A 26,769-nucleotide genomic window follows, 5' to 3' on the forward strand; every position below is an offset into this window, starting at 1 on the left:
CCAGACATTTTAAAAGATTATATAAACAGTAATCACAATACCCTGAAACCGTGATATTTTATTCAAGGTTATCATACCGTTGGAATCGGTATAATTGTAACATACACGTATGATTTTTGATGTGTTACAGACAGACACAGATGTTGTGGTTCTGATAACTGGAGTCCTGGTGCTCATCACACTTTTACCCATGATTCCTCAAGCTGGCAAGCAACATCTCTATGAGTTTTTTGATATCTTTGGACGTCTGGCGTCTTGGAACCTAAGAAACCCAGGTATGAATAAATTACTGACTATGACTCAGTTATATACTATTTTTTTTATCTCTAAAGTACATTTTGTTAAAAAAAAAACTTCTGCATCAGTTTAGTCTTCAAGTCAAATCAGAAAAGTAAGTATGAGGCCTCTTAATGTTTAGAGTAGATGTTAATAAGCTGTATGATCTCTGCTCACAGGACATATACCAGAGGTTTATCTTATCCATCTGCACGCAAGCGTTTATTCACTCTTCCACCGGCTGTATGGGATGTACCCCTGCAATTTTGTTTCATACCTTCGCTCCCATTACAGTATGAAGGAGAACATGGATACTTTTGAGGAGGTGGTCAAGGTGAGCTGGCAGTCACGGTTGCATATATATGGTTTCATATTTCACCATTGTTGCTTATCTTGTTGTTGTTTTGCTTAAATACCTGGATGATTTTTATTTCTTGTTGCTTTTATTGCTCAAAAACAATGTATTTTGTGTGTGTATCATACCTACAGGGCTTGACATTAACACCCTCCAAATGTGGGTAGATTTCAACTGTGGCTGCTTAGACAGACAACCCCACCAGTCACTTTAAATATTTTTTCAATTGCCAGTGTTGCCTTGTCACTAAAAATTATAATTTTATTTTAATCGTTTGTCAATATGCGTGCAAATGTTATCTTTGAATCGTGAAGCAGCACGAGCAAAAGAAAGCAGGTGAATACCAAATGAGAGGATGATCAGGTGCACAGTGAGACTAACAACAGCTTTAATAGGAGATTAACTCTCCATTTATCTATAGTATAGTAACTGGTAATCTGTGATCTTTAGCCTGGGTAAACTACTGTGTATAGTTCTAAATACATGAATATATATTTTTTTAAATGTAAATGTTTTTTTAAGAAAATTTTTTGTTGAATAAAAAGTTATATTTTGATTGTTTTGACCCATTATTTGAAATGTGTGGCAAGGAATTAATTAGTTTGATAAAGCCAGAGAAAAAAAAAGAGGTTAATCCTTACTGTTGAGCCCTAAAAAGTCAAATAAAACAAATTGCAATGTGACGCTATGAAACCACAATTCATTTGCTCATGCTCATTGAGCAAGGTCACGACACACACAAAAAAAGGTAAATGACCGGGTAGGCATGTGGAAAACACGAAAATCTAAATCAAGTAATTTAAGCATGCCAAAGTTTAATTTATGCATATAATATACATTTTCCCAACATCAAAATTGTGGCTAGTGAAATTGGCGAGTGGCTAGTAATGTTGAAAAACTACTAGCCACAGTGACTGGTGATCATAAATTAATATCAAGCCCTGCATAATTTTAAGTTGAACAGCTTTATTAATTCCTTAAATGGATTGATAAAGTTATATTAATGAATGTAATGTAATCAGCCAATATTTTTAACCAAATACTCATGCATATTCATACAAATATACAATACAATGAGCCAGTACCTAATTGTGCTAATTTCTTCATGTAAACTTTTAGATTCCCCTTGTTATGTATTGATCAATTGTTAAAAAAAACCTGCATTAAAAAAACGTTTTATAGCTAGTCTTATTTTTCAATGTGTATAAGTAAAATACTAAAAAATACAACACATAGACACACACATAACATATAAAAAATATTACAAACTAAACAAATGGTTATGCAGATGGAATCGCAATTTCAAACAATATTATTGAATTTTGTTTTATTTTTGCAATGGCAAAGAAGTATTGTCTAAAGCCATTAGTCTACTTTTCAGTGTCACATGATTCATCAGAGACTATTGTAATGAACTGTAGTGAATAAAAAAGTTCAACCATGATTAATAAATATTTTTCTCCAGAAATGACAAATTAGTGCTTGAAATGTACTTCTGCATTAATTGCTATTGTTTATTAGTCACAGTGTCATTCCAGTCGAATATAACTGATGGTATTTGTGTCTGTGTTAATAATGCAGCCCATGCTTGAACATGTCAGAATACATCCTGAATTAGTGACCGGAACCAAGGACCACGAGCTTGACCCCAGCCGGTGAGACATTACTGACTCATGCCACTCATTGCAGAACATAAACCACAGTCATCAGCCTTCATCCCTCATATGGTCTCTTTTCTCCAAAGGTGGAAGAGATTCGAAATCCACGATATAGTTATCGAGTGTGCCAAAGTCTCTCTGGACCCAAAAGAGGCGTCCTGTGAAGAGGGCTATGCCAGCATGCCTGAGCATTTCTGTGCTCATCTACAACAACGTCCGGCTGATTGCACTGCCAGTCCGTATGGTGACTTCCACAGTAGCTACGGTAACAGCCTCTTCCTGTCTCAAATTTGGCAAATAGCAAAATAGCAGTGATTCCAGCCTTAATTCATCATAAGTGATCATGTGTTAGGACAGTAGGTAGTCTTCTCTGGCTGTTTTAACTAGTGGTTGACTGATATATTACCAAGGCAGGTTTATCTGCCCATATTTGTAATTTTTCCAATATCGGCGTCAGCCAATAGGTTTTTTGTGTTTTTCTGACTGTTCTGAAGTATAAGAATGTTCACTTTAGACAATTTTAACCCCATTTTCAAATTATTTAAGATTAAATTACATTTTTGTTTATTCAAGTGTAATTATCAGTTAAAATAAATAAAGTTATAGCTGCTAAATATCGGCTGTCTGCCACTCTGCATTCCAATATATTTGCATTGGCCTTTAAATAACCCATATCAGTTTATCAATATGGTTGTACTATGTAAGCAATATGATCAAATGGGTTTTCAGCTAGTTTTGGAAGCGGCCATAATATGTTAAGCTTAGAACAATTTGGAGCACGTTTACACCTGTATTTTGCACTGTCCATTTATGATTTGATTAAATTAAATGCTAATACAAACAGACCAAGTTCTTCCTTACACGTTCTTGATCTTCATTTATTATAAAATTAATTTACTATTTCCTAATGTTGTGATCATGAGGATTACAATACAAAATCAGTGCTTTTTGACAACTCATAGCTTGGCACAGCACAGCATCTTGTCCTCAGAGCCATCTTTATCATTTGATTTCTGTGTAGACCTGTTTTTGCCTCTTGTTTATCATCTCATATGTGCACATATCTGTGTGCAGGGCTAAACAGGCAGTGATTTAGAAACAGGTGTTAATCTTTTTCAGCTGATGTGCTGCTTTGACACCCTATTAAGTAATAAAGTGGCGCATTCCTCAAGCAGTCATTTTGGTAGACTGGCTTCAGTATAAGCTGTTTTAGACTGAGTCAGAAAGTTTTGAGCTGTGAAACATTGAGAATGTTTTCATACTGCAGTGACCTCTGGCAAAAGCGTAGGAATAATTTACGGTTTGAAGCCAAAAATGACCAGTCTGTCTGATGAAGAAGAGCTGGAGTCAGAGATTCAATTAAAAAGAAAGTTTACTAAAGATAGTTTGCAGTTTCATCAGCAGAAGCCAGCTTCAACACTCAAAAATAAGTTTAGGTCGATCTGCTTACTATCACAAAACACCAACAATTATACTCTGACATAACCTCATTAACTGCATCATACATATAGGTGTTGTAACCTGATTGGTTAAAGCACAGATAGGCTAGGAAAATTTCCACATGGGTGTGTGTTTACAATTCTGAAGGGTATCTCAATATCTCAGGCGACATAGTGGCGCAGTAGGTAGTGCTGTTGCCTTACAGCAAGAAGGTCGCTGGTTCGAGCCTCTGTGTTTCTGTGTGGAGTTTGCATGTTCTCCCTGCGTTGCGTGGGTTTCCTCCGGGTGCTCCGGTTTCCCAAAGACATGCGGCACAGTTAAATTGGGTAGACTAAATTATCCGTAGTGTATGAGTGTGTATTTGTGTGTGTGTGTATGAGTGTGTGTGGATGTTTCCCAGAGATGGGTTGTGGCTGGAAGGGCATCCGCTGCGTAAAAACAGGCTGGATAAGTTGCATTCCGCTGTGGCGACCCCAGATTAAGCCGAAAAGAAAATGAATTAATCTCAATATGTCAACCATACAAACATCTGACAGCCACTATGACTGGGCTCTTCAATTGGCCGCCCACGAATAGCAACGATTAGCCAATTTCACTATTAATTATTCTTCACTATGTTAATTATTCTTAAAGGCTTCTCAATGCCATGTTTCTGTTGCACAGTACGAAACTGCTGCAACTAAACAAAGTTATGCCATCTGTGTACTAGTTTAAAGTTCCGATTTCATACAAGGAGGCTAATACGCACACACACTGGATTAACTATAGCAGCGGGCCATTTATATAATACGTCTTTTCCTCGCGCAAGTTTATTTCCAATGTAAGAATAAATGTCAATATGCTTGCGGAAGTGGAGCGACGCCCAGTAGAAAACATCTCACAATGTAGCATGGCTTTTAGTGCAATGTAAACAAAAGATATGTATGATGAATTATTACAAATTATTAAAATGATTATGTATGTATAAACGCAGAATATAACAGCAGTTCATTTGTAATACTTAGCTAATATGAAGCTTAAATTTACATTAGATGTGATAACTGTGAAACTATGAATATTCTTTAGACTATAATCTTACTACCAAGTTCTATAATCTTTGCCTCTCTAATTTATATGGCGTTCAAAACATATGAATGTGTCTGAATGTGGAAGAAGCCTACTTAAGCAATGCACGGCTTTTGTTGTGCTTTGAAATACAACAATATGTTTGTAAAAAAGCCTGTTGTACAATGCAGTGAAATTATGTAGTTTCATATACAACATTTTAACATTTGAATGTAGAAAAATCCAACGTGGGTGTCTTAAGGAGCAAAAATACAGCATATGGGGTCTTATATGCTGTTGTGTCATCACTTATATTACAAGTCATATTTCTCCGGCCCCTCACTTAGGATGCTTTTCATGAACTGGTCCTCATGACAAACTAATTAAATAGCCCTGCACTAGGATGTTCAGTGCTGACCCCTGACCTGTGAAAGGATCCGCAATCGAATAGAACACACACACTCAAATACAATCTGTTTCTTACCCAAGGTGTACTCTTAGCTGCTTTTACCAAAACTGGTTTAAAAACAGCATGATCTACATCCAAACTGGCAGCTTACATACAAAGGAATTAACTTTGAAAGATTTAACACATAAAATGATAAATAACTCAGAAAACAGTTGTTTCCAATTCTTCAGGAGTCCAGGTCCACTCAAGAGGACCTCAGGATCTTGATCTTGAGGAAACAAATCATTTTGCATACAGAAAAGAAATCACACGCATATTATTCAAGTTTTACTCAGAAGTGAGATGAAATTAAAGTCATCATATAATCTAGGCTATTAAACATTCAACTTATTAATAATCATAAAGACATAAGAAAAGGTATGTGTACGCATCCTGGAGTGGACATTCATCAGAAAAAACATGCCATTAAAAGAATTAATAAATAAAGATCAACAGATCAAAGGAATGGATTTCTCAGTTCATGACCTGAACTATATTTTAAAAGCACAACCTGTTTTAAGACACAAATTTAATTAGGAAAAGTAAAATCTCTAGCATGCTGTCTCAAAACATAGTCACAGTCTGTTTTCGGGCAAACCCTTTTTTAATCAGAGTCAGGATGTTTTTTGTTTTATTTCATAGAGACAATTTTTTTGTCCATTTCCAGGAAGTTCTTCTTCGACTCATTTCTCCACCCCTCGTCAGCCTGTCGTCCCTCCCTTGGCCTTGTCCTCTATCTCAGGGACTCAGCCCCCCTACCGCAGCCCCACTGGAACCCGTCGGCAGGTAAAAGTTTTCCAAACTCTAAAATCTCACTTTACACTTTCTTAATTTTAGCAGCCCCGCCTAACTGACAATGTGGAAGTACGAGAGTGAATCCAGTGAATCAGTGTTCTGCACATAAACAGATCCGGGTTGTCTTTCTGGTTTCTGCAACAGCAGCAGTGCAGGAATCAGCGTCTGCTTCCCTCCTCCCTCTTGTTGTTTGTCAGCTTGTCAGCTGTTGTCTATAAATCAGCCATCCCTGAACCCCTCCCATCCCGCTGCACAGCAGAGCTCCCCCTCCTTCTCCCACCATGAATCATCTCCTTGTTCTCCAGGCAGGCTGAGGAGCCCAGAGGAAAGGAGGGGAGAGGTGTTGAGTCATTCCGGTGGGTGTGCAGGGCTTTAAAAAGAGAAAAACACGCCATCTCCTAGCTGACGCAAGAAACGGTTGTCTTGGTGATGCGGCTGACGCTAAAGCGCATGTTTCTGCCCACTGCCAGGACCTTTATTGTGCTCAACCCTTTGCAGATGGAAAACAAATGGTGTTGTGTTGTTTTCTCCGCTCATATTTTAATGTCAGATTCAGATTTTTCAAGATAATATGATCTGCTGTGATCTGCTGATAACATTCTGATTGCTCATGTTTTTCAGAGCACAATATCTCACTTGCTGTTAAAGCGAACCATCTTTTAAGATGTTTGAAATAATGTCTCTTTTATTTGGGGCTAGATGATGAAGTCTCTCAAACGTAATTCTAACTACAGCGACAGACCGCAGTAAACAATCAGGGCTTTGTTGAATCAGTGTTTCCCATGTTGGCATCTGTCTGAGCTTGTTTTTGCAAGTTTAAAATACTGAATTGGCACTTGTCAGGTCGTAGAAGTGACATGCTGTAATCTGGTGATTGACTACATTTGGCCGTGCGGTGTCAGTTGAGCATCTGTGTGTGTTTACAACTGGTAGGTTTGGAACCAACTTCTGTGCATTTGATGTGAAAGTGGTCGTTTGAAGCCTGGTGCACACCAAACAGTTGGACTTAAAATGATCTCAGTCTGCTTTCAAATGAACTCTGCTGTGAAATTAATCCCAATATACAGACCAAATACATCTTAATGAACCAAAATCAAGGTGGCACGCTGGCCCAGTGATTAGCACTGTCACCTTACAGCAAGACGGTCGCTGGTTCAAGTCCCAGCTAGGCCAGTAGTCATTTCTGTGTGGAGTTTGCATGTTCTCCTCGTGTTGGTGTGGGTTTCCTCCGGGTGCTCCGGTTTCCCTCACAGTCCAAATAATTGAATAAACTAAATTGGCCGTAGTGTATGAGTGTGTGAATGAGTGTGTATGCAGTTGTGGCGGGAAGAGCATACGCTGCTTAAAACATATGCCGGAGTAGTTAGTGGCTCATTCCACTGTGGCAACCTCTGAAGTAGACTAAATCGAATGAATGAATGAATGAATGAATGAATGAATGAATGAATGAATAAACAAAAACAGCACGTTTTGACAATGCAATTATAAAAAGAACAGCATACAAAATAAACAACATACAATAAACATAACATATTATTACTTCAGATTTTAATACATGTTACGATTTAAAAAGGTGTAAAAAGGGAGAGAAAACGTAACATTTAGAATATTATATTTTTACTAAATAAATGGATGGAAATAAACAAGGACACACAATCTTAACACTTAATTTGTTTATTCCTCTATAAGGAAATGTGATAAAGCCTGCAAAAGAGAGGCATGTATATGAGCTGTGTACAGTGCATTTGAAAATAAATAGAAATATATATAATATATATATATAAATAATATAATCAAACCAAAAAGTTACAGGAGGGAAAAAAGAAAAAGAGTTGCGCCAAAGCAAAGAACTAAACAAAACCAACAGCCACATAGAACACAAAATCCCTTTAAACTTACTAAAGAAAATAAAAAATGTGAAAAAGAAATTGAAATCTTCAGCTTATGTGACGCCAATGACATACACTCCCTAAAATAATAAACAAAAATACCTAGTGTTTCTGAACAATCAAATAACTATGGGCAAAATGTAAGTCTTAAACCATGTTGAATTAACAGTTGCTTTGATTAGTTCAGAGACACGGACTAAATCATGATACAGAAACAGGAGCAAACGTGCACAGCACAAACTCACACACACAACACTGAACAAACGAGGCGTGCCGGTCAAATTTAAAGTCCGCAGAATAAAGCCTGATTGGTCAGCGAAGAAACGCCCTAATAAGTAGTGACAGGCTCGGGATCCAATCAGCAGTTACCTGAGAAGGAAAAAATAGCAGAGCAAAAGATGAGCGAGACAGAGAGCAAATGACAGACAAAGGGAGAGAGAGTGACAGAGAGGGAGAAGGCACAAAAATACAAACTCTCACGTACGTAACAATACACATTTGCGTAATACAAGTATAGTATTAATTTAAAAAATATCTTATTCACCAAAAAGTGTGGTATTATAATCTCTGCAACAGTATTGCATAAAACCTCTGCTAGACAGTTTGTGGAACGTGTAAACCAAAAAGTCCATAAAGCATAAATATAGTAGATGCCATCTAATAATCACGAGATGAGTCTGTGTAAGCAGTCAAGGGACTGATTTTATCTGTGCTTGTGTTTATTTATAGAACTCCAGCTGTGAATTTAATGCCACATATGGGGTTAAGGATTCTCTCTGGAGCCCCTCCTCCCAGTGTGGGATGGCCACTCCCCCTTCCTCCCGTGGGATGTCACCAAACCCGGAACTGTCCCAGAGTGCCTCTCACCTACCAAGCCGACTCTACAGCACACCTGGTGACTATACTGTCTACGCTTGTTCACAATGTTGATATTTATCATGCTGGCACGTGTGTCTGGCTCTCCATTTCATTAAGCTTTAGTGTGAATTGGGTGTTTTGCTGGTTCTCATGCAGCAGGTGGAAAAGGCACCCCGTCCTCCAGCACGCCTGCAGCTGCAACACCTCCTCCTAGTCTATCAGATGAGTATCCCCCTGTATCGACGCCACGCAGCACCGCCAGCCCACCATGCAAGGTACTTTGTTCATTAACAAATCCTTTACTTGTTTCAAAAAAAGTGTCACTTACTTATGGAGAATGGACCCTTTGCACATGTTTAACTGTGATCGTAATCTTAAATCCTTGAAAGTTTTTCATATTTAGAATTTTTTTAAACGTATGAATATTTATATGTATTTATGAATGTATTGAATCATCTTTGCGTCAAATAAAAAAAAAAACAAATGACTGTTTATGTGAGGTGTTTCTCAGGCAGTGTCTATGGGGCTGAGAGTAAATTTGAAGTTATTCTCTCCTCTGGCTGCCGTCATCAATCTCAAACAGTTTTTTTCTTTTTCTAAACATCTTGATAACACCATCATGGCGGTTTTCTTGTATTATTTCAGCAAATAGGGTTGTAAAAAATACATTTTTGTACTTTCTGATTCACAGCACTATAAGTTTACCCAACCATGATGCCTTCTGCTAATGAAAAACCTGGAAATGTGAAAAGGATCTATTTAAAAGAATTTTGAAATCTGATGAAAGCCACTGTATATTTTGAACACCAATAAAACAGCTTAAACACTTCCTTTAAGAGATAGTTCTTATAGAGATAGAAAAATGTCCTTTCATTTAAGGTCTTTGCACACTTAATTTCAAAATTTTGTGTTTTTTATTTTTGTTTGTATTTAAAAAATTAATTACGGACAAAATCCTTGCACCTTGCCTGGTTTATACTTCTGCGTCAAGTGATTGGTGTAACCCACTGTTTATGGACACACACACATTGGTGTAACCCTCAAAGTTTATGGACACACACACACTTGCCAAATAGCGGTAGGCAAAAGCAGTGGTTTTTAACCATCTGCCACATTCTGTCTATATATTAGAAAGTGACAGCATTTTTTATTTAGGTTTTTGCTTGTGCAAAAAAAACCCAATCCTGTTCTGATTTTTTTTTTATTTTTGTAATGGATGAAAGCTTTTGACGCAGTGTGTCAACGTCAGCTTTATTGTCAATTCAACCACATGTACAGGACATGCAGAGAATTGAAATACAAAAAGTAGAATTCATAAATTAATTTTTTTTAACGCTTAGTTCCTTCATTAATCAGGGGTCGCCACAGCGGAAGGAATCACTAACTTATCCAACATATGTTTTACACTGTGGATGTCCTTCCAGCTGCAACCCATCACTGGGAAACATCCATACGCTCTCATTCACACACATACACTATGGACTATTTAGCTTGGTCAATTCACCTGTACCTCATGTTTTTGGACTGTGGGGGAAACCGGAGCACCTTGAGAAAACCCACACGAACACGGAGAACATACTATTGCCGAGTTCAGACTGCATGATTTTCAGAGTAGTCGTGTCACAGATGTTTTCACACTGCTTGACTATCTGAGCTTGCGTTTCATCGCTGCTTTGTTTACACTGCAAGATGGATCTGCGACAGGGACTTTCACATTGCATGACTTTACTATAAGAAGAATCGCTGACAACTTCATCCAAACTACATCTCACAGCCAAAAACACGTAGTAAATCTTTTGTTATTAACTACATAATGAGAAAGAAGCCTTTAATGGGGTAGAAAATGTACATATTTGCTCACCTGGGTTTAAAGGGAATTAGCCATTTAGCCTCCACTAGTTTTTCCTCCATTTCGTGGGTCCAAAAAAAAACGAAAAAGAGCGCTTTTAACATCTCCCCCAGCCTCCCGCTGGCCTGCGGAAGGTATACACACACACACGCAAGTGAATGCCGCTCTCTCATTGGCTGTAGGCGATCGCTGAATTCGCTATTTTCAGTCAAAACTCAATTCACACAGCATGATTTGAAAGCATGCCAAATATCTCGCAGGCATCGGCGACTCCTCATCGATTCTCTCAGATCGCGTCTTTGATAGTTCATACTTTGTGTTTGTCACTCACGTGCACGAGCACCGATTTGCCTGTGATTTCAGGCATTTGTCGGCAATTTCTCAAAACCTGTCCGCGAGCCAAAATCGGGGCAAAAATCACGCAGTCTGAACTAGGCATAACTACACACAGAAATGCCCAACTGAACCAGCAACCTTCTTGCTGTGAGGTGACAGCGCTACCCATTGTGCCACTGTGACACCCCAAAAGTAGATTTTTAAAAAGAAATTACAATAAATATAATTACACATAATATAATTTAAAAAGTAAGTTAAAATAAAAATTGTAAACAATACAATTACACTTAAGGGCACATGGCAAGGAGTGCAACCCAGAGTTGTGAAGATGAGAAACAGTATATAGTACACTATAATGCAAAAACGTGAATGTGATTAACATAACGTGAGGTCGAAAATGAGTTTTTATGTGTGAACATTTTGGACGTAGTTTACAATAAACTATACTCGCAGCGAATTTCTTTAATCCGTTTAACACTAAACAAGATGTTCTGAACAAAGTTGCAAACCAGCAGCAATTCACATGCAATTCACAAATACCATGTACAGTAATGGCTGCAGCTTGCCATCATTCTTCAAAATATCTTCTTTTGTTATCAGCAAACTTTCCTTTTAACCTTTTTTCTGTAAAATAATCTCATTTTGCTTGTGTACAGTTTCACCGTTTTTACGATTTTGTTCTCCACAGGATGGTAGACCTTTAGACCATATTAAACCGGTCTTAGTCAGACAAGAGCAACTCAGAGAGTCTGAAAAAACTGGGCCTGAAACGATGAATCACAGAGGTATGTGATGAGTAAGAATCATTTAAAACACAGGAATAATCTTACTATGATGTACAAAACAGCTTTATATGAAAGATTAAATGCTTTTCAGGTTAGAAGAACTTTAGCATGTTAAAATGCAGAGCAGGAAATGCAAATGTTAAGGCCTATTCATACAACTATCAAAAATTATGGATATGTATGAAATTAGCGACAACAGTATCACAGCTATAACAATATTGCCAGAGAGGAATGATATTGTTGTATAAAAATCCCGTTATAATTCAAGACTAAAATGTCAGACCAAAAAGCTATTATGTACGCTTGTATGAAACCTCACATGATCCTCCATTGGTATGGGTTCTAATATGGTTATAGATACAGTTATTATTCTTGGTGTTAATGGAGTTTTAGTTGTTACATTTTTAAGATTGAGTTTTTTATCTGACCCAGATGGCAGAGGTGAAAACATGCCCATGACCCTGACTGAGCTCTCTGTGTACATGAAGGAACAAGAACAACTGAGGATCGAGAAGGAGAGGGAGGATGGTATAAACTTGTTTTCTTTCTTACTTTGACTGTAATGCTGTAATTCTATTAGTTTGCAGGGTCAAATTCAATTTTTCTGTTACATTTTTCTTGGCACATTTTTAATTGTTAAATTACATTTTTATAGTTAAATATCTGTCAAAATAATTGCCAATTATTATATAACATGTTTACAGTTTTACAACTTTTACATTTACATTTTAGATAATGTTTAGGTTTTTCCTTCAAGTATGTTTAATTAAATAATTAAAATAATTTCTTTTAACAAAATAAACTAACTAAAATACACTTTGTAGTGTATGTAGTGTAATATGCTGCAGTATTAAGCCTTTATTTCTATCACAATTTGTAACACGACAAATTGTAATACTATACATCTTTTAACTATCTTTTAACTCTTTTTTCGAATAAATTACTTAACGATGCATCCCCAATACTGATTCATTCACTCATTTTTTCTAAATTTTTGACATTCAGTAAATTAAAGTGGAATCCATAGATTTTTATATATATATAGATAGATCATAGATCATCAATATATACACTAGATATTGCATACGGACCCTGAGCAATGTGTCAATACCACCGGCACTTTTGTACAGTGCTCCCAGGACAAATGACATTTGTCTAAAAAAAGACTAAAGCCAAAGTGAAGATGCTGGACTTTAGCACAGCGTATGGGTGGTGTAACGAGCAAACAAATAAAAAAAAGCATAAAGGCACAACATTTCATTGGTAAGATTTAGTTTTTTAAGTTTTTGTATATTACGAACGTTCGTGCTAAACAAGTATTGATGGTAATACGGTCCCTTTCTGCACTGACCATAAGGTAAAGTAGCACCATCTTGCATTGAATACTAGGCTTATGCTAGTTTTGTTAAATAAAATTAGCAAACAATGTAAGTGAAATATGACAACAAAGCGCTGCAGTGCCAGAAACTTGTATTATTGTTGGCTAAGTCAAGTAACGGCTAGTTTTTGAAGTAAGGAGTCTCGCTCCTTTACATAATGACAAAATCATTAAGTTGTAAAGATCTGTCGACGCCTCCATTAATTTTACCCTCCATCCCCTCAGCTGCCATCACAGAGGAGCTCCTGAAGTTAACCGAGGAGAAGCGGGATCTAGCCGGCCTCCGTGGCTTCGACTCTCCATTCTTCAGCACTACAGAGACCCTGACTGGAGCACAACAGAAACCCCTGCCCTCCTCTATTCTTCACAACACCATCTCCACCCCTGACAAAACTGAAATAACACCCGGTGACAAAGGAAGAGTCAGCAGAGGCCCGTCCCAAGAGCAACCCTGGTCCTTCCAGCCAGTGTTCATGCCCATCGAACACCCGACGCACAGCCTCCTTCATCGGAGCCCGTCAGCACCAGATGACGAGGCCTTAAAATTTGGCTTGTGTTCCCCGAGCCCATGCAAACCTCCACCCATGCCATACGAGGCTCTGTTTGACATGGCTCTGCCTCGGGCTGCCTCTCTTTTTGTGGGAAGGAAGACTTCAGAGATAGTGCAACGAGTGGCGATGGAGAGGTTTCAGAGAGGGGATTCTGGCAGGCAAGGGGAGGACGAGGGTGTGGAGGGGGTCGCCTCTGCTTCGCCTCTGGAGGTGCTGGATCGCCTCGTGCAGCAGGGTGGAGACGCCCATGACAAAGTGCTAAAGAGGTAAGGCTTTTTGCTTCGAATGTGGCTTGCAATAAATCAAGCTTGTGGTCTTGTGGCCTGGTGATTAAAGATTTGAGGATTTAATCTAAAAGAACGGATCAATAAGTTGACTTTGTTGTGTCTTTGAGCAAGAAGTTAACACCCCACTTTTTTGGAAGTAGGTTCACCTTTACCAAGCGTGACATTTGAGTTTTTCCATTTTTTTTAAGCATTTACCCGATCTCCAGTTATGGCGGGAGCATTTTTAGCCTAGCTTAGCAAAAACTATTGAATTTCATTAGACCATTAGCACCTTGATCAGAAATGTCAAAACAAGTAATTTTCCCATTTAAAGCCTAAAACTTCTGTTGTTACATTATGTACAGAGACTGATGGAAAATTTTAAAGTTACTAATTTTCTTAGTTGATTTGGCTATACTCTTGTTCTAGCATAATAATCAAGGAACTTTGCTGTCGTACCATGGCTGCAGCTTTTGCAATAATATGCGTCTGTGTCTGATATGTTCATATGTCTGAAAACAGTCCCCAGTAATGTTGGGTGATGTCGACCAATTCGGAATCATGACGTCGACAAACTTTGTTCGTAAAGAAGGTGCACAACCAACAGTGTCTAGTGTTTTTGCTAAAATTACTAAGCATGAAAGCGAAAGACTGAAGCAGTGTACTGATGCTGTGACACGTTACCTGATAGATTCAAAAGGCCGAAGAGTTGTTAGATAGAGACGAGATAAATTAAATATCACATTTAATAACTACAGTGAGACGCAAAGTTTTTGTGCGTACGCAGCATTGATACATGAGGCCCCTGATCTCCGGGTCTGACGGAAGCACTTTCAGCTTCATTTAGCATAAATCACTGAATCGAATTAGGCACAACTATATAACAGAGTATCTGAAAGCAGTTCTGAATCATCTCTCAAAAATATCTCCATTTTACAAGCTCATTTCTTCAGATTTGCAGGGCGAGGCAGTGGCGCAGTAAGTAGTGCTGTCACCTCATAGCAAGAAGGTCGCTGGGTCGCTGGCTCAGTTGGCGTTTCTGTGTGGAGTTTGCATGTTCTCCCTGCCTTCGCATGGGTTTCCTCCGGGTGCTCCGGTTTCCCCCACAGTCTAAAGACATGCGGTACAGGTGAATTGAGTAGGCTAAATTGTCTGTGTAATGGTATGAGTGTGTGTGTGTGTGTGTGTGTGTGTGGATGTTTCCCAGAAATGGGTTGCGGCTGGAAGGGCATCCGCTGCGTAAAAACTTGCTGGATAAGTTGGCGGTTCATTCCACTGTGGCGACCCCTGATTAATAAAGGGACTAAGCCGACAAGAAAATAAATGAATTTCTCCAGATTTGCACGATTTTCAAGCGTAATTACTGTGTAACATCATTGTGCCTGCTGCAGTCATGGTATTGCAGCAAAGTTCCTTGATTGTTACACGTGAATGAGAGTATAGAGGAATTACCAACTTACGTCGCACATGACGTCACACAGGTTCCCTGTTGCAATAGTCAAATTCGACTTAACTTTTACCGTACACCACACTGCTTTTAATGCCAACCGCAGACGTCTTTGAGTAAAAGGGAGCTGAATGAAGTGAGGACCTAATTAAAAATGCTCGACTCTCCCGTTCTCATTTCATATAAGGTAAGGTCATGCTATGCTGAATCATGCACATTACTCGTTTTTGATTGCAGCAAAGATTTCAGCAAACACAGTTAAATATGTTTAATTAACTGCGAACACTGAATGCTTTGAATGAAAAGTAAAAGTGTAAGTTCTCATACCCTGCTGTACAGGTGCCTTCGCTGTTAGAATGCAGTTGTTTTGCTTGTTGATGATTACCCAGGTCTTGTATAACGTTTGCTCTGTCTTTTTACCTTGTCTTTGGCTAGGCATAACCTCGGTTTTTAGCACTACATAGTTTTGAATCTGGTAATTATGGAGCATTATTTTATTGCACATGACCACACAGAACAAAACTGTTGGCATCCAAAAACTTGTAGGCCTTTAACTTCTCTCTAAAAACACTTGGAGTTTTAATGAGATAGTTGTATGTTTCAGACTGGATGCTTGGTCTTTTTGTCGTTAGTTTTGCTGAATAACTGTGCTTATCACTGGATGACAAGCTGTTATAATACGCTGAAAGTATTATGTAGATAATATATAATTCATATATAATCGATATATCCTATTTCTAAGACAACAACAAACTCTGTACCGCATCAGGTGTCATTCCCTCGCTGTAAATGCTAGCACTCCAGTTTTTTTCTCCAACTTCGCTGCGCGCACATCCTGAATGTTTACAAACATGGAAATTCGTCTGTAGTTCTTGGGCATATCGACCTTGAAAATAGCAACTTTTTATTCTCTTCTGATCTTACACAGTGTAACTACAGAAAAGTCAAGCATTAAATGGGAAAATTATCGAAACTGGTTATTTTTAAGTCATTTGCTAATAGTCTAATCTGATTCAGTAATCTGTGCTAAGCTAAATGTGCTCCTGCCAGAGCCAGAAACTGGCTGAATGGATTGAAAAATGGTAAATCTCAAGTGTTTAAGTCTTGGGAGTTGTAAAATGAGCCTATTTTTAAAAAGGTGGAGTATTCCTTTAAGCAGAACCATGTCAAACTGGTTGCAGATTTGTCCACTAAGTTGCTATTACAGTGAAACAACTGTCTGCATTGTGCCATGTCACATCCACAGCCACACAAATCAGTCCACAGCCTAACAGGAGAGCCAGTGTTGACCGAACACAATCAGAGCCCTCTGTCCTCCTGTACAGGCCTTACAAGAAGACACATAATTGAGTTGAGTTACTGGGCTCACACAAAATTGAGGTGTTTTGACTGTGGGATAAGAGATGGTTCTGTGTGGAAAGGGTATTTCTGCCAGAGATACAATGTGTCCAAAATTATTGTCACATTGCAACCGACCCTGTTGATCCCCTGTTTTTGTTTTTTTCTTCCTTTTCTCACAACATATCTGCAATCGCTCTCAGACTGCCCCTGCCAAGCAAGTCAGCTGACTGGACACACTTTGGAGGTAAACAACACTGCTTGTGGAAAATCAGTTCTTTCAGAGCACAAAAAAAACAATGCCGTATTTCAGACAGGGACAAACATTTAAAGGTGAATTAAAAAGATAGCTATTGCAAAAATGAACTTTCATGCTCTAGTCATGAGGGTGAGCAAATGACAGAAAGATAATATTTATAAAAAATGTTGTTGATCCCCATTGAATTTCTTTGTATAGACAAAAACAATGATGCATTTATGTTCTGTAGAGAAAATTCATGGGAGTTATTAAATGATGGTCTCTTTTTTTCTAGTTGAAATAACATGCATCTAAAAAAGCAGTTTTGCTTTAGATATATCAGTTAAAGCTGAGGTTTTCTCACAAAATTATGCTTTATTTCATTTGAATTTAAATTAATTAAATTTAAAGGTGGTTCCCTGCGTTCACGTGGGTTTCCTCCGGGTGCTTCAGATTCACCCACATTCCAAAGACATGCAGTACAGTTGAATATGGTAGGCTAAATTGTCCGTTGTGTATGAGAGTGAATAAGTGTGTATGCATGTTTTTTAGAGATGGGTTGCAGCTGGAAGTGCATCAGCTGCGTAAAACATATGCTGGATAAAGTAGCGTTTCATTCCGCTGTGTCGACCCCAGAGTAATAAAGGGAGTAAGCAGAAAAGAAAATTAATAAATGAATAAAGGTGGTTTTTAGGGGTGTAACAAGATCTCTTATGACAAGATCTCGCAAGATTAAATTGTGACAAGATTTCTCGTCAAGTTGAAAAGTTGTTTCGTGAGTTGTGATGTTATGATGGAGTGCGAGGATGAAATTAAGATTGGAGGCAGGATTGGATTTAAAGTGCAAATTGCACACACCTGGCAACCTAGGCTGGCTTCGGAGTTGCACGTGTCACATGGTTGCTTGGGCGAGAAGCCAGTCAATAGAGTTTATAACTAAATATAGTGTTTGCATGTCCTTTATGGCATGGAATAAATAAAATAGAAATAAAATACAATTCATTAATGTTTTTTTCTTTTTTTTTTAAAGCACCCAAATTGTTTTGCAGTTTGTGATGTATTTATTTATTTATTTTAGTTAAATAAAAATCTACTTTTCATTCATTCATTTATTCATTCATTTTCGTTTCTGCTTAGTCCCGTTATGATTCCGGGGTCGCCACAGTGAAATAAACCGCCAACTTATCCAGCATAAGTTTTACGCAGCGGATGCCCTTCCAGCCGCAACCCATCTCTGGGAAACATCTATACACACTCATTCACACACATACACTACAGACAATATTTAGCTTTCCTAATTCACCAATAGCCCATGTATTTGGACTGTGGGGAAAACCGGAGCACCCGGAGGAAACCCACGTGAACGCAGGGAGAACATGCAAACTCCACACAGAAACGCCAACTGACCCAGCCGAGGCTTGAACCAGCGACCTTCTTGCTGTGAGGTGACAGCACTACCTACTGTGCCACTGCGTCGCCCTTTCCATTCATATATTAGCAAATATTTTGTTAATATTTAACATCATAAAAAAATGTTTCATTCAAATAGGCTATTAGCAAAATATTTAGCAGTGTTTGCATGCCCTTTACTCTAAAGAATTCACTAAACTAGAAGTAAACTAACATCCATTACAAGTTGTTCAAGTGTCTCCTCACACCCTTAGTGGTTTTATATGGATAAAAGGCTTATTAAATTCAAAGAAACTGTAGTGATCACTGTAGTGAAAATAATGTAGTAGTCAACATTTTAAGTGGATCAAAACTTTTTATTTAGGTTGTTTTAAAACTATTTAACAACATTCATTTATGTCTTAGGACAAATTTTAATTTTATTTGTTGATTTAACTCTTCTTTCTTCTTGTTGACAGGTTCAGCTCCTCTGGATGAGTTGCACACACTGCGCAGTCAGCTTCTGCTTCTACACAACCAGCTCCTGTATGAGCGCTATAAGCGAGAGCAGCACGCCGTTCGCAACCGACGTCTGCTTAGGCGAATCATCAACGCCACTGCACTCGAGGAGCAGAATAACGCTATGGTAATTTCAATAAAAAATTATTGATTTTCAGACTACATTTACACTAGAATCACTAGGTGTTTCTCAACCACATTCCTGGAGGACCACTGCATGTTTTGGATGTCTCCTTTGGCTGTCACACCCATTACAGGTCTTTCAGTCTCTGCTAATCAGCTGAAGATCTGAATCAGGTGTGTTTGGTTAAGGAAACATGGAAACTGTGCAGAGCTGGTGATCCTCCGGAAATGTGGTTAAGATACACTGCCTTAAAAGAACACTCCAGTTTTTTGGAAATAGGCTCATTTTAAAGACCTCTAGAGTTAAACAGTTGAGTTTTTCCATTTTTCAATCTATTCAGGTGATCTCTGAGTCACTTTTACCTTAGCTTAGCATAAGTCATTGAATAGGATTGTACCATTATCTTCTCGCTCACAAAATTCGAAAGAGTTCTGACAAGTTTTCTATTTAAAGCTTGACTATTCTGTAATTACAATGCGTACTAAGTCAAGCTTTAAATGGGAAACTTGTCAGAACTCTTTTTTTTAATTTTGTGAGGGAGATTCTAATGGTCTAATTCGATTCAAAAGTTTATGCTAAGCTAAGCTAAAAATGCTTCTGTCACACCCAGAGATAAGCTGAATTAATATAAAAATTGTAAAACTCAGCTATTTAATTCCAGAGGACATGCAAAATAAGCATATTTCTATTAAAAATGAAAGTGTTCCTTGAAACTGTCAGTGGGTAAAATTTGAGCTGTTTATATGGTTGAAAAACACACCATGCCATTGTCTTTACAACGTAATGCCTGGAGTCATGAAATGATTATATTTTGCCCGCAGACACACCATTAATCATGGCATTTAATCCATTATTTTCATTAAAAAAAATAAAAATAATTCCTTTTTTTTAGTTAAGCAATGTTTGGTGGCAAAATGCTTTCACTATTGTTGACCACTAGAAGGTGTCAGATACCAATGGTGTTGATATGTGTATCTGTGTATTTGTTTCTACAGAAGGACCAGCTGAACCTGCAAAGTGTGGACATCTTGTCTTTGAGAGAGAGCCTTCAGGTGGAGCAGCAGAGATACCGGCAGCTCTGGGACGACCGAGAGACTGTAGTTACACGCCTGCACAGCCAGATACGACAACTGCAGCAAGCCAGGGATGACTACTACACTAAAAACCAGGAGTTACAGGTGCTTTACCCTTGTACACGCTATCTTTATTTTGTTTTTCTTTTGTTTTAATGCTTACCATGTTCACATTTAGACCATGTTTACACACTGTGTTAAATGAGTTGATTAGAGAACAAGTATATGTACGCAAGGAAGAAATAATCTTGTTTACGGATTTCTTTTAGTAGGGATATAGAGACTTTTTATGATCTTTTCATCTGATAGTAGAAAATAAGGTTGTTTAAATTAATTGAGCATGAAAGGGGACAATGGCTGTTTCCGAAATCATATACTTCCATTGTATATAGTGCTCTAAAAACAGTATGTGAGCAGAGTAGTTTGTCCGAATTCATAGAAATTGAAAAACAGTATGCGAGAAGTATCCGGATGACCTACTACTTCCGGCGAAATTCTAAAGTGTGGATCCGATGGGCACTACACTATCCCATGATGCGCCATGAGAGAATTCATTAGTTGGAGTGAAGCGATGCAATTGACGCAGGTAGGTCGTGTGAAGATGACAAAATGGCGGATGTAGTACATCTGTGTTCTATTCATACTACTCTCACTCACACTGTATAGAACGTACATTCCTAATGGTGGAGTAGTACATTTACATTCAATCCAGTACCTACTTATTAGTTGGGGATTTTCAAAATGTTAATTTATGCATCTTTCCCCCAATCAGAGCAAGCTTCAAGAATGCCAGAAGCGAATAGGAGAGATGGAGGCGGAGCTTCAGAAGGCCAATAATGAGGTGTGCCACACAGGACACCTGCTGAACCAGCTTACTGCCAAGGTAAAAATAATCACTCAGAAAACAGCCTGTACCACACTCTTGAGTATGTTTGAGAGAGTACAGTGGTAACCCAGCAAGCATTTTTTGTTTTTAAAAGATGTCCAGTAGATGTCTAAACCTAGTCGTCTTTGCTAAAACCAGGCTAAATATGGACTGTCAGTGAAAATGTAATAGACGTCTAAAAATAGGCAAAAACTAGACTCGTCATCAAATAAACAGAAATGAATGACTACACACATGAAGTCTGTCTACTCTGTCTATTTGAGGACTAGTCTAGTTTTGGGCTGTTCTTAGATTAACTATTAGATTTTCACTGACAGCCCAAGTTTAGCCTTGTTTTATCCAAGCTGTCTACGTTTAGATGTCTATTGGACGTCTTTTAAACATAAAATTGTTTGCTGGGAAATATTTTTTGCAGTCATCTGTTCCTTTAAATTTTGTCAGTAGTGCTATTATGTATGTCCTACTTTGTTTTCCTCAGTTGTCCTCTAGTGAAAGTATTCAGCAGCAGTTGAGTTTTCTGAATAAGCAGCTGTTGCTGTTGGGAGAAGCCCATAAACTGTGTGTTCAGGAGCTTCATCAGGCTGGACCGGATACTAGCAAGGTACAAGCCAAAGGAAGCAGAAGAACAGCGCCTTATATCATCTGTGACATAAATGTAGTACGTTACATTTTCTGCTCTGCCGTCTTTCCTGTAGGAGGTGCAGATGTTGCAGACGTCCTGGGGGAAGGAGACGGAGCGTCTGAAACAGAATCTGTTACTTCAGAGCCAAAAGCTGGACGCGGCTCAGCAGAGAGTGGCGGAGCTGGAGACTCAGCTCTCTAAGAAGGAGCATCTGATCGCAGAACAAAAGAAGTTTTTGGAAGATGTCAAGGCTCAGGCTAAGTATGATCTGCATTGAAGGTCTTTGTACCGTACAGACAACTTGACTCTTGGAAACATAAAATACCTTGTTGGTACTGCTTATGTATGAATTGAGTCGGTCTTGTTTGTCTTTTGCTCAGAGGGGAGCTGCAAGCTTCTGAGAGCAGGTATCAGGCACAGAGGAGAGTGACTCTGGCTCTGCAGACTGAGCTTCTGCAGCTCTATAGCAGGCTGGAAACAGAAGATTCTTCTGCTGCTGATTCGGCCTTACAGGCAGAGGGTGTTACTGAGCCACACATTACCACCGAGCCCAGGTAAGCCTTTATATGTAAAAACATTGGTAAATGCAGAACTTGTAATTATCTCTGAATGTGTTTGCATTTAGATTAAGGATTATGTTTAAAGTCCCCAGGAAATTAAAACTAACCATTTTGATGTTGTTATCTCGCATTGCTAGTTTTGTGGTGAATAATTCATCTGTGCATGTCATTGAGAACAAACGTTTGTCTTTCTAATCTTTAATTGAAATCTGGAAACGCACCTGATTTTTTTTTTCAGTTAATTTGTCAGATTGCATATATCTTTGGAATTGGGCGTGGCTAACATATTTATGTTTTGACAACAAACAGAACTGGTGAGGAGGAGGAGGTGTCTGTTAGGTTGTAATTACTCTTCCCAAACCCTGTTCAGATCTTACGGAATTAAATGCCTATTTTACTACGTCCATTCAGCTCACAGGTGACAAAACAAGCCACGCCCACTGTTTTCTCATTTAATATTCTGTTTCTCTCGGAACTGCATCACAATACGAATAAAACGGTTGCAGCTTCCCGCTCAAAGGGACTTTAATATACAAATTGTATATGTAATATAATTACAATTTATATGTAATAATAAATATATAATGTAATATATATGTAATAAAATTAATATGTTAATTAAATGTGTAATATGACATCTATTATTATAATTATATGTAGAAAATTATTATAAAAACAACGTTAATAATACAGAAATGTAAACGTTTTATATTATGTTATTTAAACCACTCACATTTGTACTCATAAACAGCTAGCATTCAAATATTTTCTACATTTAAAATGCAATACTTTGCTGCGTAATCGTTTTATCTAAAGTATCTAAAAGGGATGCCCAGATCTGATCATGTGATTGGCAATCGGGCGCGATCACACAGTTTCAGACTCGATCGCAATCGGATATTACCTCCCAGTCAGGACTCAAATATATATTTATACATATTATTTTTTAACACATCTATAGTTATGCAGTGACACAGAGTTAGACCTCTTTCTTGACTTTACACAGAAACAGCAACGCGTGCGACATGGCATCACTTTGTTGCAGTGATGCTATTGGTTAAATGCCAGCAAAGTAGAACACTGAAGCAGTTTGAAGCGGAAAGCGCGAGTATGTCTGCGGTCTGGAGGTATTATAAAGTTGATGACAACAACATTGTCATAGAAAACTGTGAGATATGTAAACTTGTAATTGCAAGAGGGGGAGGTGCTTCTTTGCTCTTCTTTATTCTTTTTTCTGTATTACAGAAGTATGGGATCGGGTTTGGTATCGGTAAATACTCAAAATAAAATGACTCATAATCGAGGGCAAAAAAACCTGATCAGGACATCCCTAGTATCTAATTATGTTAATCTTTTACATTACTTGTTGCTTTTTTACTCTGTTTGTGTGTTACTTCAGTATTTAATTTCTTTTGTGATATTTTGAAGGTCGTGTTTTCCTCCCTTAAATCAATGTTTTTTCATACACTTACACTTTTTTTATCTGGTTGTTTCTTGCTATCCCAGTGTCATAGTAGTCGGCGGTGCCATCAAAACAGCCACAAAAGAGGACGGAAAGCCACATCAGTCTCCACGTGGCAATGGCAGCACTTTATCACCAGGCCATCCCAAAGCCAGCTCTTCTCCGGACAACTCGGTGAACGGCAATCGAGACACTCCCCCGCCTGTCCTGGTGGAACCACCCCCTCACCTTCCCCATTCCCCCCTGGGACCCCCTGGACCCCTGGTGTCGTCTGACACCCCACTCACCGTAGGCTCCTACCCCAGCGCCAAGAGCTTTCTGGGCATGCGGGCACGAGAGTTATTCCGCAACAAAAGCGAAAGCCAGTGTGACGAGGAAGAAACTCCGCCTCCTCGTCTAACTGGCCTATCACAGGGCCTGAAAACTGAGCTCTGCACAGAGACGACAGCAAAGAGTCCGTCCGTCTCCACCACCGCACAAAGCGTCACGCTTATCACAACTGGTAAAGAGTCCCAACCCGACGCACAGAGAGCCAAAAAACAAGACACGTTAGGTTCAAGATGCCCAGAGCGACCCAGGCAGCAACCGTTGAGAATCATGGACTATAACGAAAGTCGTCATGAGCATAGCTAAAGTTATGGAAAACGGCGAGAGAGAGAATGAAGAAATGTGCGGATTTAGATTCATAGAGCGTAAGGCAAGACTCTTTCAATCTTCAGTGTTATCTGTCCCATTTCCACAAGCCGACAACAGGATTTGGAGCCAATAAATTAGTCAAACCCTCACTAAAACCGGACAAGTGGAAGGAATGGACTAATGTGTTGTGTAAAGAGGTGTTTTTTTAAGTAACTCCACTGCTTTCTTTATCAGAAGTGTCTCCGCTGCATCTTTTATTTTATTTAGCTAATTTATCTGCTCCATTTTACCAAGTAACTGTTACAGCTTTACATTTAGTGTGTTTAGAAGCAATATAAGTCCATTCAGTCTTAGGAAAGGTTCAAAACTTCAACCTTCACAACTCACCTGCGCAGAGCAAGAACAGAAGTGTTTGCTTGGATACCAGGAGGAGGAAGTTTGATGGTCATCTTATGCCAAGCAGAAGTCAGTGTTTCTTTAAAAACCTTTTAAACATGTCAAGTGCATTTTCATGAGCTCAAACTATGTTTATCTTTATTGTGTTACTGTATGTATGAGTGTGTGTATGTGTGTGATGTATGTTTGTGTCCGAGTTGAAAGCGATGACCTGTATCCCAGATTTATTTCTGGGTTAAATTGCACTCATTTCTTACTCATTTACAGAAAAAAAGAAAATCTACAGTAGTCTTGGATTATACTAAATCGGGAGAAATAAATGAGAGGAAGCCAAAAGAGAGGAAGGTTAGACATGTTTTTTAAATTATTTATTTTTTTGTCTTCTCCTCATTTCTAGCTTTTTAATTATCACCAGTCACTCGCCAGGGCTTTTAAAACTTACCAAAAATTCATAATCCTAAACAACGGCTGCAAATTTGTGATCACTACCCACAAAAACCTAATCTGTAATCTCAGAAAGAAACTCTAGTGGCCATTTTGAAGTCCTATTCTAACATTCAATTCAAATGAAGTACTTCGCTTTGACGATACTAACCTTCAATCTAAATCTAAGTCATTATATTCGCTTGGATAATTGATAATAGTATGAATGATCTGTCGTTTACCCTCTCACTTTTGAGTATATTATTACTTATTTTGCTTTCTGAGTGCCAAATACTCAATCCGTAACACGATAATAGTATTCTGTAGAACTTAAATGTATTGGTTTCCGTTGTATTATTCACTCGACTGTTCTTATGCTACCACATATCAATTTGAGGGGGTAAATATAAGATCTGTACATTGAGAATTGGTTTTGAGCTGTATGATACCAAGTTGGCGATTTTTGGCCATACCAAGTAGGCGATATTGAGTGGCCATGTTGATCGTCATTTAGGAATTGCGGACATGGTGGTTATAAAACTGTACCCAAATCCTGTTGTCCCCTCAGTCTCTGCTGTTCCTTCTGCCTTGCTATCTAGAGCATGTACAACAATCCTCTTTTAATGCCAACGACAGGAACCACGACGTAACAAGACACAAGGTACAATCATCGTGAAAGGAAAAGAACGTTTGAATTTGAGCTCCTTTGCTGGAGGTGAAAGTTCTGGGGTTTGTCGAGGGATAAAAAAAAAACGAAAGGCCGGGTCGAGTGGAAAATGTTCTTAAAAGCAGTTGCTTGTGTTAACTGTGAATGACAAAAATAAAATCGTCTTCAATGTTTTGCACTACAGATTTGGAGTTGCCTTGTCTGATTTTGCTCTGTGATTAGTTTTGGTTTGATGTCTGGAATGGAAATGAAATGCAATTTGAGGTCTACAAGCAAATGTGGAATGGATCACATCATGTTCTTGGCTGTTGGTGATCTGATTTGATGCTGACTGATATGGGCAGGGCGTGTTGCGGTAAAGTCTAAAAGAGATACAGCAGCGTCCTGAAGTTAATGATAATTATTTATATTATTACAACATTAAAATTACTGTACAACAATAATTACTGTTTACTTTTAGGAGTAATTTTAAGGTTGGGGTGGGCGCAGACATTAATAAAAGAAAATTAATGGGTAATTTAAATAATTGTTTAACTTCCAGCTGCATGCTGTATCCCTAGAAGTAACAAATGTTTGCACAGATTTGCTTCTAAAACCTGCAAACATAACGTTCACTACCTGACAAAAGTCTTGTCATCATCATCTGTTGAACTGCATCTCAATTATCACAAATACTGCAAGAGACCCATCAAAAGCCACATGGACCCGAGATTCTCACAGAAATCAGTGAAGTTTGGTAAAGGAAAAATCATGGCTTGGGGTTACATTCAGTATGGGGGTGTGCGAGAGATCTGCATAATGGACCACAACATCAACAGCCTGAGGTATTAGGACGTTTATGCTGCCTATTACATTACAAACCACAGGAGAAGGCAAATTCTTCAGCAGAATAGCGCTCCTTCTCATACTTCAGCCTCCACATCATAGTTCCTGAAGGCAAAGAAATGTTAGCTGCTTCAGGATTAACCAGCCCAGTCACCAGACATTATTGAGCATGTCTGGGGTAAGATGAAGGAGGAGGCATTGAAGATGAATACAAAGAATCTTGATGAACATTAGGG

At 38.4% G+C, this 26,769-nt stretch overlaps 1 protein-coding gene across 1 annotated transcript in view; it reads left to right on the forward strand.

The window, feature by feature from the left end:
* tsc1b (TSC complex subunit 1b) overlaps window positions 1-25,891 on the forward strand; it is a 37,469-nt gene extending 11,578 nt beyond the window's left edge. Inside the window, exons 5-22 of the mRNA NM_001282392.2 lie at window positions 131-275; window positions 456-610; window positions 2,213-2,286; window positions 2,376-2,554; window positions 5,889-6,007; window positions 8,635-8,800; window positions 8,920-9,038; window positions 11,637-11,733; window positions 12,166-12,261; window positions 13,337-13,928; window positions 16,917-16,960; window positions 18,820-18,986; window positions 19,979-20,161; window positions 20,829-20,939; window positions 21,421-21,543; window positions 21,638-21,825; window positions 21,945-22,118; window positions 23,631-25,891. Coding sequence (NP_001269321.2) covers window positions 131-275; window positions 456-610; window positions 2,213-2,286; window positions 2,376-2,554; window positions 5,889-6,007; window positions 8,635-8,800; window positions 8,920-9,038; window positions 11,637-11,733; window positions 12,166-12,261; window positions 13,337-13,928; window positions 16,917-16,960; window positions 18,820-18,986; window positions 19,979-20,161; window positions 20,829-20,939; window positions 21,421-21,543; window positions 21,638-21,825; window positions 21,945-22,118; window positions 23,631-24,219 — 3,321 coding nt within the window. The 3' untranslated portion in view covers window positions 24,220-25,891. The remainder of the gene's footprint in view (window positions 1-130; window positions 276-455; window positions 611-2,212; window positions 2,287-2,375; window positions 2,555-5,888; window positions 6,008-8,634; window positions 8,801-8,919; window positions 9,039-11,636; window positions 11,734-12,165; window positions 12,262-13,336; window positions 13,929-16,916; window positions 16,961-18,819; window positions 18,987-19,978; window positions 20,162-20,828; window positions 20,940-21,420; window positions 21,544-21,637; window positions 21,826-21,944; window positions 22,119-23,630) is intronic.
* Window positions 25,892-26,769: the final 878 nt, after the last annotated feature.

This window comes from Danio rerio, chromosome 21, assembly GCF_052040795.2.
Source record: "Danio rerio strain M-AB ecotype USA chromosome 21, GRCz13ab, whole genome shotgun sequence".
NCBI lineage: Eukaryota > Metazoa > Chordata > Actinopteri > Cypriniformes > Danionidae > Danio > Danio rerio.